We start from the raw sequence: 13607 nt of genomic DNA, 5'->3' as shown, positions 1-13607 counted from the left end.
TTGAAAATACATAAGAACAAAAGTGATCATTGGCTTCGGCCCCAGAGAGGGAACCAGAAAAACCAAGATCTGATCTAAGATCTAAAGTGATCAAAAGATGAAAAATACAATAGCAAAAGGTCCTATTTATAGGGAACTAGTAGCTTAAGAATTACAAAGATGAGTAAATGACATAAAAATCCACTTCCGGGCCCACTTGGTGTGTGCTTGGACTGAGAAATGAAGCATTTTCGTGTAGAGACTTCTCTTGGAGTTAAACGCCAGCTTTTGTGCCAGTTTGGGCGTTTAACTCCCACTTTGGTGCCAGTTCCGGCGTTTAACGCTGGGAATTCTGAAGGTGACTTTGAACGCCGGTTTGGGTCATCAAATCTTGGGCAAAGTATGGACTATCATATATTGCTGGAAAGCCCAGGATGTCTACTTTCCAACGCCATTGAGAGCGTGCCAATTGGGCGTCTGTAGTTCCAGAAAATCCACTTTGAGTGCAGGGAGGTCAGAATCCAACAGCATCTGCAGTCCTTTTCAGTCTCTGAATCAGATTTTTGCTCAGGTCCCTCAATTTCAGCCAGAAAATACCTAAAATCACAGAAAAACACACAAACTCATAGTAAAGTCCAGAAAAGTGAATTTTAACTAAAAACTAATAAAAATATACTAAAAACTAACTAAATCCTACTAAAAACATACTAAAAACAATGCCAAAAAGCGTACAAATTATCCGCTCATCACTTAGCACCCTCCTCAAGTAGGATCTTGTGCATACACATTGTAGGGCTGATCCCTTTTAAGTCTGTGAGTGTCCAGCCTATATCGTCATTGTGTTGTTTCAGCACTTGGATGAGCTCCTCTCTTGCTCCTTACACAAGCTTGAGTTGATGATCAATGGGTAGGTGTTCTTGTCACCTAGATAGGCGTATTTCAAGCTTGGAGGTAGGGTTTTTTGCTCTAGTTTTGGTGCCTCTTCTCCATTCTTGTCTTTGTGGTTTGTCATGATTGAACTTTCCATGGTTCCTTGTGGTGGTTCTTCACGTGGTGCTTGTTGCTCCAATTCCATACTTACTTCATATTGCTCTTCTTCCAAGACTTCTTGGACTATTTGTTCTATGGTGTCCACCATCATGCATTCTCCTATTGCTTCCTTGGGATAACTCATTGCCTTGAAGACATTGAAGACCATCTTTTCCTCATGTAATCTCAAGACTAGTTCTCCTTTTTGCATATCAACGATGGCTCCAGTAGTAGCTAGGAATGGCCTTCCTAGGATAATTGAAGTGTTTGCCTCTTCTTCCATATCCATCACAACAAAGTTAGCTGGGAAGATGAATTCTCCCACCTTCACCAATAAATCTTCCACCACTCCATGTGGAAACTTGAATGTTCTGTCAGCTAGTTGGAGTGCCATTCTTATTGGTTTGGCTTCCTCAATTCTCATCCTACTCATCATGTTCAAGGACATGAGATTTATGCTAGCCCCCAAGTCACATAAAGCCTTTTCAATAGTGATATCCCCTATGATGCAGGGGATTTGGAAGCTCCCTGGGTCCTTCATTTTCTGGGGGAGTTTCTTTTGTATGATGGCACTACATTCCTCAGTTAGGACTACAGTCTCCTTTTCTCCCCAGTTGCTTTTTCTTGTCATGATCTCCTTCAGGAACTTTGCGTAGAGGGGCATTTGCTCCAATGCTTCAGTAAATGGTATGTTGATTTGGAGCTTTTTGAAGATTTCCAAAAATCTGGAAAACTGGTTGTCCTTCCCATCCTTCCTTAGCCTTTGTGGGTATGGTGCCTTTGGCACATAAGGCTTCAAGATTGGCTTTGGTGAAGATGGGCTAGGGACCTCTTCTTTCTTCCTATTTTCAGGCTTTTCTGCAGCTTCTTCTTCGTGGTTCTCCTGGTTTTAGGTGGCTTCTTCTATCACTTTTCCGCTTCTAAGTGTGATGGCCTTGCACTCCCCTCTTGGGTTGGCCATGGTGTCACTTGGAAATGTGTGTGTAGGCATTAGGATTTGCTTGGATAAGAACCCCACTTGTGCTTCCAGCTTTGAGATTGCTGCACCTTGGTTCTTCAAATTCGACATGTATTCTTCTTGGTTGGCATCTATCTTCTTTTCAGCTTGTGCTTGCCTTTCCAAGAGGGTGGAAATAACCCCTGTGAGCTGTGATGAGAGCTGTGCTATTGCGGCCTCTACTCTCTCAAAGTTACCCTTAATTTCACACGGTTGTGAGGTTGGGGTTAGTGTGTCTTGATGTTGGTGTGTTTGCTGGTTGGAAGGATATAATGTGTGAGGTGGATTGTGGTAAGGTTTGTTGTTATTTGACTGATGGTTTGAGTTGTGATTCTGGTATTGATTGGCTTGGTATGGTTTGTTGTGATCTTGGTTGTGATTTTCATGGTTTCCCCACCCAAAATTTGGGTGGTTCTTCCACCTGGGTCATATGGTGGTTGAGAGGGGTTATGCACATAGTTTGCTTGCTCACATTCAACTTCTGGTTCATGTTCTTCTTGGGGTGGTGCTTGAACTTGGACAACTACAACTTGATTGTTTTCCATTTTCTTGGTTAAGGCTGCCAATTGTGCTGCAATTGCCTTGTTTTGTGCAAACAGGGCATCCATAGAATTGAGTTCCAGCACCCCTTTTTTTTGGCCTCTTTCTGAAGCATAGAAGTAGTCATTCTCAGCTACAGTTTCAATGATATCTATGGCTTCCTCAATGGTCTTTTTCTTATTGAGTAAACCCCCTGAAGAGTGATCTACCACCTTCTTCGATTCATAGGTTAATCCTTCATAGATAATGTGGAGCTGCACCCACTCATTAAACATATCTGGTGGGTATTTTCTTGTTAGATCTTTGAACCTCTCCCAGGCCTCATAGAGTGTTTCACCATCTAGCTGTCTAAAGGTTTGCACCTCAGCTCTTAGCCTGTTGATCCTCTGTGGAGGGTAAAATCTCACTATAAATTTGTTCACAACATCTTCCCATGTGGTTAGGCTCTCCTTGGAGAATGATTCTAACCACTTTGTTGCCTTATCTCTGAGTGAGAAAGGGAACAAAAGTAGTTTGTAGGTGTCAGGGTGTACACTATTGGACTTTACAGTATTGCATATTCTCAAGAATGTGTTGAGATGTTGATTTGGATCTTCTTGAGCACCTCCTCCATATGAACAGTTATTCTGGACTAGTGTGATGAGTTGAGGTTTCAACTCAAAGTTGTTGGCATGGATTGTTGGCTTGAGGATGCTGTTGCCACAGTTTCCTAGATTTGGGTTGATATAGGAGCCTAAGACTCTCCTTTCTTGCCCAGCTTGATTTCCAGCTCCTCCTCCAACGTCTTCGTGTGCTTCGTCTTCCATGGTGGTTGTTAGATCTTTTTCTACTGGTTCTTCTCCAACTATGCCCTTGCCTCTAGCCTCCCTCCTCAATCTAAGGAAGGTTTTCTCAGGTTCACTATCAAAAGAGGATGAAGTCTCTCCACTTCTACCTGTCATACAGTCAACACACAGCAAGAAAAGAGCAAGTGAAGAAATCTCCTTAGTTAAAATTAGTGATTAGCTTGAGTGATACAATTAATTAAATAGTTAGAAGGGTGGAAGTATAAACAATGAATAGCTAAAGAAATCTCAGAAAGACAAGAAAGAAAAACAGAGATGAGAAAGGAATTTAAAGGTTACACTAGGAAATGAATAAGAAACAATTAATGGAAAAAATAAAAATAAAAAAATGCTTAATCTAGCTCTCCAATCAGTTTAATCATTGTCAAATTCAAACCAATCCCCAGCAACGGTGCCATAAAACTTGGTGGGCAGAATTCACTACCCTTTCCCAATAATATTGATGAATCCGCTCTTGACAAGCGCACCAAAATTATCGTCAAGTATTAACCCACAGTGGAGTGGGATCATATCCACAGAGATTGGTAGATTTGAGCAATTTTAATTAATTGGTGAATTAGTCAAGCTCAACAGAATAAGTTGTAAGTGCAGAATTATAAATGGCAGAAACATAAATGGCAAAAGAATAAAAGAAAGCAATAAAATGCAGAAATGGAAATAACAGGAATGTAAAGGGGAATGGGATTTTGCAGAATGTAAGTAAAGCTATAAAAGAATGGGAGAGATAAGAATGGGGGAATTCGTTGAGATCAGGAGATATTATCTCTTTGGATTAAATCCAGCTCATATCTTCTTCAATCATGCAACTCATTGACCTCTTGGCAATCATGATTGATTGAGCCCCAATCCCTTGGTGTCTCAATCTCTCAGATCTTGATCAATAGCCAATTCCTTGGTCTAATTGCTCATGAAGAGAGATATGCTTGGTCCCTGATTATACCACACATCATCATAGGTCCAAGTAGAGGGAGGATTGTATGTCACCATATCCAAACACCAAAACCCAGATTTTACTCAAGAGTGAGAAGGGATTTCTAGCATGGTTTCATGTTTCCTTTTCCAAGGTTCCCATGAAACCCATTTTGCATTCAATCTCTTTTCCAAGTTAATTGAACACTAAGCATGAAAATCGAAATTCCTTCTAGCAAATCAAAGAGAAGATGAGGAGAAGAAGAAATTCACTATCATTAATTCATCAAGTACAATAGAGCTCCCTCTCTCAATGAGAGGGAATTTAGCTACTCATAGCTCAGAGAGAAAGTACAAAAGATGGAAGAGATGAAGTATGAAAACTAAAAAAAGTGAAATCCAAAAACTAAACTCTGTGACTTGCTTACCCCTTTTCCAATATTTCCAAGGGTATTTATACTACTCCTAGATCTAGAAAATAAAAGAAAATTACAAAAGTGAAAAGAAAATTACAATTTGGAGGGAAAAGAAACTCAACAAACGTGATCTTTCAGCTGGCGTGTGACTGGCGCTTCTCTGGCGTGTTACGCTCCTTCTGTTTCTGATTTGGTGTGCCACGCCTCTCCTTTCAAGTGGCACACTGTCCTTTTTCACCCCTGGCGTGCCACGCCTTCGAGCCCAAGTGGCACGCCCAGGACATTTTGAATGGCAAAGTAACCTGGCGTGCCACGCCTTCGAGCCAAAGTGGCATGCCCAAGGTATTTTAAATGGCAAAGTAACCTGGCGTGCCACGCCTTCGAGCCAAAGTGGCACGCCCAAGGTCACTGATGATTAGATTTTTGACAGTTTAGAATTTCACCAATGAAGTCTCGTTGTAAAGTATAGTCTCTAAACCAACAATAATCCTTTCATACAAAAATTTGTTTGTCACAAGTACAAACCCCTAAAATCTATAAACCGAAGTATTTAAACCTCGGGTCATCTCTCAAAGGACTTGCAGGGTAGTGTTCTTGTTATTGGTTATGGACTTGTTTATTTTGGGGTTTTGAATGGGAAATATGAATAGTAAATGGCAATGATTAACAAAATGGTCTTGGCATGGTTTGGTTGTCAAAGGTCTCTCTCATTATTACTAGCCACAATTATGATAGTTGCAAGGATCAATCTCACTAAGTCATCCTCTAACTAATAGCAAAGGAAAGTCAAGTGGGTTGTATCAATCCAAGCCCATAAATCTTAGTTTTCACTAATTGAATTAATGAAGGCTAGAGTCAATGGCTATCAACTATCAATCACTTAGACATTAGTAACTTAAGGAATCCTAAGTTACCTTCCCAAGCCAAGAACATAAAATTCTACTCTAACATCCTCCTAAGCATTTCATCAAACACTTGGAAGGTACAAAAGAAAAGTATAGTAAATCACAACAAGAATGAATTCTAACAACAATTGAATACAAAGAATTAACAACAACAATCAAGGAAATCACAACTATCATGAATTACCTCAAATTTCATTATTAGAAGAAAACAAAAGAACAAAAATTTATCCACCACAAAGTGAAGAATTACAATGATTAAAGTACAAAACTAGAGAGAGGGAGAGTAGAGGAGTAAGAATTGATAGAGAAATAATAAATTAAAGCTTGAATCAATCCTAGATCTAAGAGGAGAGATTAACCTAAACCTAATCCTAATTCTAGAGAGAAGTGAGATCTTCTATCTCTAGAAAACTAACTCTAAACTAATCCTAATGTGTATGTATGAACTAAAGATAGAATAAGTGATAGAACGATGCCTCCCCCTTCAATCCTTGGTCCTTTAAAGTACTTTGGCGCCAAAATTGGTTGCAACTGGGCCTCAGAGCTTCCAGAAATCGCTGGGCACATTTTCTATTTAAAAGTCACGTGCGGCCTTCGGTGCGGACGCGCACGGTACGTGTACGCGTCCCTGGCCGATTTCACAATGTGCACGCAAGCGCCTTGTGCGCGTGCGCGTCCTTGGCCAAGATCAATTCTTTGGCTTTTTATGCTTCTCTCCACTTGCATGCTTCCTTCCTTGCTCCTTTAATCCATGCCTAGCCTATTTTAACCTGAGATTACTAGCAAACACATCAAGGCATCTTATGGAATCAAGGGTGAATTAAAATTATCAAATTAAAGGCTTAAAAAGCATGTTTTTACATTCAAGCACAAGTACGGGAGAGATTACAAAACTATGCTAATTCATTGGCTAAATGTGAGAAAAGGTTAACAAAATACTCTAAATTCAACACAAGATAAACCCTAAAAACGGGGTTTATCAACCTCCCCACACTTAAACCTTAGCATGTCCTCATGCTAAAATAAGAATGAACTAAGGGGTATGACATTTATTAAATGCAACTAAAATATATGAACCTATCTAGATGCAACTACCTAAAGTGAATGCAAATGCTTGGTCAAACAAATCAATTTCCAAGAGATCATATACAAGCACAAGGGCTTAGAGCAATAGGAGTCAAATCCAAACCACAATTGTATTGGATTATCAAAAGAATTATAAACTTGCAAGAATATAGGTGACAAAGGTGAACACATTTAATTGAGCTTTGGAACCCTCACCAAATGTGTATCCGCTCTTTTCACTCAAGTGTTTAAGGGTTAATTAACTCAATTCCCTCCTAATCATGTTTTTCCAAGATTTGACCTTCTTCTAACAATCAACACATAATCCATGCATGCATACATTCATCATGAGGTCTTTCATAGGTTGTAACGGGGCTAGGGTCAAGGTAGGATCATATATGGATAAGTGGACTAAAATTTGAATCTTTGATGAGCTTAAACTTTCCCTCCTAACCTATATAATGACCTATATAATTGAATTCTAACCTAACTGTCCATCTTTCACTTTTCCACATATTCATGCATTTTCTTTTCATTTCACAACACTTATGCATTGATCTTTTATTGAGCTTTGCTTTTGGGGCATTTTATCCCCTTTTTATTGTTTTTCTTCTCTTTTTTTCTTTTTTTTCTTTCTTTTTTATATTATTTTTTTCTTTTGTTTTTTTCTCATCATCATTTTTTTCTTCTTTCAAGAATATCAATGCATAAGGTCTTACATTTAATCAATACATGAGCATACACCCAATTTCCAAATATAAAAATACAAAACATTCCTTTTTATCCCAACCAATGTTCCCAAATCTTCCCAAACTTGAATAATAGACACTCTCACTAGCCTAAGCCAATCAAAGATCCAAACAAGGGAATTTTATTATTTTCCACTTTAGGGCTTGTAATGTGCTAAAATAAAGAATAATTGGGTTAAGCATAGGCTCAAACTTGGTTGCAATGGATGGTAAAGGGTAGGCTATTTGGTTAAGTGAGCTAATGAAATAATGGCCTCAATCACATAAATGCATGAATACAAGGAATAATTGGACATATAGAATTGGGCAAATCATGGATCACAATCATAGAAAGAGAACAATTGCACACAAGAAGGGAAAATAGGTGGTTATAAATGTAACCATATCAATAGGCTCAAAACTCACTTGCTTGTGTTCTTAGCTCAAAACATGCTTCACAAAATATAAAATTTAAGCAAGTTTCGCAAATTTTTTCCAATCAATTGGGTTGGTGCCCTATAGTTAAAGTCTTTGGAAAATCTCAATATTTGACTAAGCATTGTTGTGATTGAGAAATTCTAAAAATTCCCTAGTTTACCCTTTTCTTTTTCAATCAAAACAATTTTCTTATGCAAAATAATTTCTAAAAGGGTTAACTAGGTCTTGACAATTCCAAAATAATTTCTAATCATAACCACAAGCTAAAAAGATAACTATATAAAGAAGAATCCAACTAAAGTATGAAATCTAGCATCCAAAACATCTAATAATCCAAAATATGCAACAACTAAAGTAAAAGTATCCAAAATACCCAAAATGACAAGTATATACAAGAGTGCACAAAATAAGATAACTAGGAGATATAACTAGAAAATAACCAAAATGTTCACGGGTCCTCTAATGGTGCCACCGGCAACCTCCCCACACTTAAGATCAAGCATCGTCCCCGATGCTAATCCTGAGGATCAGGGAGAGGTACACCCGGTCGGCTCTGGCTCTGGCTGAGGCTGTGGTACTGGCTGAGACTCTGTGGTGACATGTGTCTCTGGGGGTGCATCCTGCTGAGTCAGTGATAAACCACTATTTTATGATTTATATTGTGTTTAATTGTGTGGTTTTATCAAGTCTTCACCCGCTTATTCATATGATTTGCATGTATTTATAATTCCTTCCTAAAAATATTCTATGATTGAAAACTTGCTTCCTAAAAACCTTTCAATTGTATATTTTTATTTTCCTTTGTACCATTCGATGCCGTGATCTGTGTGTTAAGTGTTTCAGGCTTCATAGGGCAAGGATGGCGTAAGGAATGAAGAGAAAGCATGCAAAAGTGGAAGGAACACAAGGAATTGAGGAGATGGCCAGCGAGAAGTCACGCGGTCGCATGGCTCACGTGACTACGCGAAATGGAAGAAATCACAGTGGCGCGGTCGCGTGCCGGACGTGACCGCGCGGATTGGAAGCTGCCCGAATGACGCGAATGCGTGGACGATGCGCACGCGTGGTATGAGAAACGCTGAGTGATGCGAACGCGTGGACGATGCGGTCGCCTGACGTACGCGATCTACAGAATTACAGAAGTCGCTGACACAGATTTTGAGCCACATTTCAACCCAGTTTTCGGCCCAGAAACACAAATTTGAGCCAGGGAACATGCAGAGACAAAGGCAACAATTCATTTCGCACAATTTCTAGTTTTTTTTAGATCGGATACTACTCCCCTAGGTTTCTCTCTCTACATTCATAAATTAGGATTTGAAGATTTTTGGCATTAGCTTTTGAGAGGAGTCTACCTCCGGAACTGGTCATTATAGTTTGTTATCTATTTTTCATTTACTCTTCCATATTCTTAATTTGCCCAGAGTTGATATTGGATTATTTTCAGAATTTATTAATACAAAAACTATTTTTACTTTTAATTAATCTCTTTCATTATTTTTTATTATGTCTCTTCTTATTTCCCCCATTGATTTTGTGAAGTCTATATTTATGATGATGGAGTAGTCCCCCAACTTGATTGGGAGTTTATTAAAAGGAGAACCTTGAGTTGGAATACTCAAGAGCTCAATTGTAATTGGTTCATTGTTGGTTGGCTTGTTAGTCACTAACTCTAATCCTTCCCAATGGAGAGGATTAGGACTTGTGAATAGGAGTTGACTTTTAATTTGACTTTCCTTCATTCGTTGAGGGTTAACTAAATGAAAACAATGACTAATTATTAATTAATCTTGACAAATTTCCAACAAGGATAGAACTTCCAATTAATCTTCTCCCGATCAAGAATTTATTTAATTCATATAAATTCTCTAATTTAATTTTTTGTTCATCAAACTCAAAACCCATTTTGAAAACCTCTGATTGATAAAATAGCACATCTTCCTGCAACTCATTAGGAGACGACCTGGGACTCATACTCCTAGTATTTTATTTCAAAAATTTGTGACAACTCTTTTCTAAATTGATAAGTGGATTTTCGCCGGTTAAGAGCTATACTCGCAATGCCATTTTTCTAATTAATTCTTAATCTGCCAATTTTCGCTCACATCAATTTTTGGCGCCGTTGCCGGGGAATTGCAATAGTGTGCTAATTTATTGATTGGAATTTATTTAATTGCAATTTTTCTTTTTATTTTGTTACTATGAGCTGCACGTCTCTTTCATTGAATGACGCGTTCACTTTCTGATCCAAGCTTGCCAGTATTTGACCTTGAGATTGAAAGAACTATTTCACGTATAAGGCAAGCTCGGCGTCGGCTAGTCCTCTCCAAGGACGAATCTGAAACGTCATTTAAGGAAGAAACAAGCTCCCTTTCTACTGATCCAGTTGATTTACGTGCAGGTGACATGGCAGCACCTAGGAGAGTCACTATCCAGGAGGCTGGAGCCCCTGATTGTACACTACAACCGTACCAGGCACACCACCCAGTGGTGGCTGTGGACTTTGAAATAAAGACTGCACTACTCAACTTGATGCCCAAGTTTCATGGCTTACCTGCTCAAGAGCCTATCAAGCACCTTAGGGATTTTTAGACAGCTTGTTCTACTGTTAAGCGTGATGGTACTGACGAAACTTCTATTCTATTAAAAGCCTTTCCATTCTCTCTTGAGGCAAAGGCAAGAGAGTGGTACTACACTCAAACCGAAGCAACTATTTCTAACTGGGATACGCTTAAACGAGAACTTTTGGAGAAATTCTTTCCAGCTGAGGTTACCGATAAACTAAGGAAGGACATCTTCATGATCGTTCAGGACGAATCTGAGACTCTCTAGAAATATTGGGAGTGCTTCAATAATCTTCTGGAAGCATGTTCCCACCATATGATTGACAAGATAGTGTTGCTCGGCTACTTTACACAGGGCATGAAATCTCAAGATAAGACCACATTGGAAGGTGCTAGCAATGGGTCTATAAAAAAGTACAAGACTATGGATAAGGCATGGCAATTGATCAGCGACTTAGCCAAATCTACTAGGAATCACAGGCAGAAACAAAGTCGGTCAAGAGTTGTTGCAGAGGTATCCTCTAGCAAAGAGACTGCTGCTCTAACTCAGAGCTTATGTGAAATGACCAACTTACTGAAGCAGATGCAACTAAGTCAACAACAAGCTCAGCAAGTTCAGCCTTCTCCACCACAGCAGAGCCAACAGTTGATTCTACAAAGAGTATACAGGATCTTTGCAGATTACAGTCATTATACTGATGAATGTCCACAACTCTAACAGGAAGACCACACTATGGCAGCCACTCATAACTTCTATGACCGCCCCAATCAAGGGTACAATCAAGGTGGCAGCTACAACCATGGGTGGCAGGATAACTCCAACCAAGGTTAGAGAGATAATTCTAACCAGGGTTGGAGGGACAATCATAACAGAGAAGGCAGAGATAACAATGGAAACCAGAGGTGGAATAACAATAACAACTTCAGGCAGCAAAATCAGAATCAGGCCTACAGAGCACCTCATCTAAGGCAGCCTCAAGCATCTCAGCAGACCCCTCAGATCACTTATCCCTCTTCGTCTCCTAATGATGAGTTACTACAATCTATTGATAGGAGACAACAGGCCATGGAAAACAACCTTACTTCTACTCTAAATAGTCTGAACTCTACCTTGCAAGCCCTTGTCTCACAGATTGGATCACTGAATAACTCTAACAACCAGCCCTCAAGCTCTGGTGGACTCCCCTCTCAACCATTACCCAACCCCAAGGGTGGTATCAATGCCATTACCCTGAGATCTGGAACCACACTGCAAGAGAAGAATCCAGATGAATCAAGCCAACCAGAACATACCCTAGCTGCGGACACGGGTGAGGTAGAGGATGTTGAGGAAGAAGATGAAGCACTTGGCATGGCTGAAGCAGAAGCAGCCCAACCAAGGAAGGCAGAACCCCAGCAAGCTGAAGCTATAAAAGACGCCACTCCTATTTCATTTCCACACCTTGCTAAGAAGCCCAGAAAGCATATGGAACTTGATCCCAAAATGGTAGAGATCTTCAAAAAGGTTGAGGTAACTGTTCCCCTTTTTAATGTCATTCAGCAAGTGCCTAAATATGAAAAGTTTCTAAAAGAGTTATGCATACATAAACATAAAATTAATGAATTAGAAACTACTCCTTTAGGTAGTTCTATATCTGCTTTAATGGGAAATATACCTGAAAAATGTAGTGACCCAGGCCCATGCATGGTTAACTGTACCATTGGAGGTGTGATATTTTCTGACTGTATATGTGATTTAGGAGCATGAGTGAGTATTATGCCCTTGTCTATATATAATGCTTTAAGGCTTGCTCCCTTAAAATTAAAGGTCGGCAGCTCGTTTTGTGTTAGCAGATAAAAGCATTATCACAGTGGTTGGAATTGCTGAAGATGTATTAGTGAGCATTAAGGGGCTCACATTTTCCATTGACTTTTATATCCTGGAGATGCCCCAAAATGACTCAGGGAGACCTTCGTCAATCCTGCTTGGTAGACCATTCTTAAAGACTTCAAAGTTCAAGCTGGATGCCTTTTCGGGAACCTATTCCTTCCAGATAGATGGCAGAACAGTGAGCTTCAATCTAGATGAAGCTATGAAGCACACCCCAGAAGATCACTCCATATTCCAATGTGACCTCATTAATGAAATCATAGCAGCAACTCACCAAGATGACATGGAAGGAAATCACATGGAACAAGACCCAAGTGTGGGGACACTCTGATGAGCGGATAATTTATACGCTTTTTGGCATTGTTTTTAGGTAGTTTTTAGTATGATCTAGCTATTTTTAGGGATGTTTTCATTAATTTTAATGCTAAATTCACATTCCTGGACTTTACCATGAGTTTGTGTGTTTTTCTGTGATTTTAGGTATTTTCTGGTTGAAATTGAGGGACCTGAGCAAAACTCTGATAAAAGGCTGACAAAGGACTGCTGATGCTGTTGGAATCTGACCTCCCTGCATTCGAAATAGATTTTCTGGAGCTACAAAACTCCAAATGGCGCGCTCTCAATGGCGTTGGAAAGTAGACATTCAGAGATTTCCAGCAATATATATTAGTCCATACTTTATTCGAGATTAGATGACGTAACTTAGCGCTCAACGCCAGTTCCATGCTGCATTCTGGAGTCAAACGCCAGAAACACGTCTCGAACCAGAGTTGAACGCCAAAAACACGTTACAACTTGGCGTTCAACTCCAAGATAAGCCTCACCTTGTGTAAAGATCAAGCTCAGCCCAAACATACACCAAGTGGGCCCCGAAAGTGGATTTATGCGTCAATTACTTACTTCTGTATACCCTAGTAGCAAGTTTAGTATAAATAGAACTTTTTACTAGTGTATTAGAGGATCTTGGACTATCTAGTTCTTTTGACCATTCGGTCATTCATGGGGGCTGGCCATTCGGCCATGCCTGGACCTTCATCACTTATGTATTTTCAACGGTGGAGTTTCTACACACCATAGATTAAGGGTGTGGAGCTCTGCTGTACCTCAAGTTTTAATGCAATTACTATTATTTTCTATTCAATTCGATTTATTCCTGTTCTAAGATACCATTCGTACTTCAACCTGATGGATGTGATAATCCGTGACACTCATCATCATCCATCCTTATGAACGCGTGCCTGACAACCACTTCCGTTCTACAAGCGAGAGCTAGAGTGCGTATCTCTTGGATTCCTGATACGCGACGCATGGTTGCCCCTTGC

At 39.6% G+C, this 13607-nt stretch overlaps 2 protein-coding genes across 2 annotated transcripts; both read right to left on the bottom strand.

The window, feature by feature from the left end:
- Positions 1-826: 826 nt before the first annotated feature.
- On the bottom strand, positions 827-1672 carry LOC130980940 (uncharacterized). Its single transcript, XM_057904581.1, has one exon. The coding sequence runs from the start codon at positions 1670-1672 to the stop codon at positions 827-829; it is 846 nt and encodes a 281-aa protein (XP_057760564.1).
- A 225-nt stretch (positions 1673-1897) lies between these two features.
- Positions 1898-3486, bottom strand: LOC130980939 (uncharacterized). The gene is made up of 2 exons (XM_057904580.1): positions 2427-3486; positions 1898-2184 (listed from the first exon to the last, which is right to left on the bottom strand). Exons 1-2 carry the CDS (start codon positions 3484-3486, stop codon positions 1898-1900), a joined length of 1347 nt encoding a protein of 448 aa, XP_057760563.1.
- Between the last annotated feature and the right edge of the window lie 10121 nt (positions 3487-13607).

Source organism: Arachis stenosperma, chromosome 5 (genome assembly GCF_014773155.1).
Source record: "Arachis stenosperma cultivar V10309 chromosome 5, arast.V10309.gnm1.PFL2, whole genome shotgun sequence".
Taxonomy (NCBI): domain Eukaryota; kingdom Viridiplantae; phylum Streptophyta; class Magnoliopsida; order Fabales; family Fabaceae; genus Arachis; species Arachis stenosperma.
Note: the sequence above shows the minus strand (reverse complement) of the source record. Positions and strands in the feature narration are given on the sequence as shown.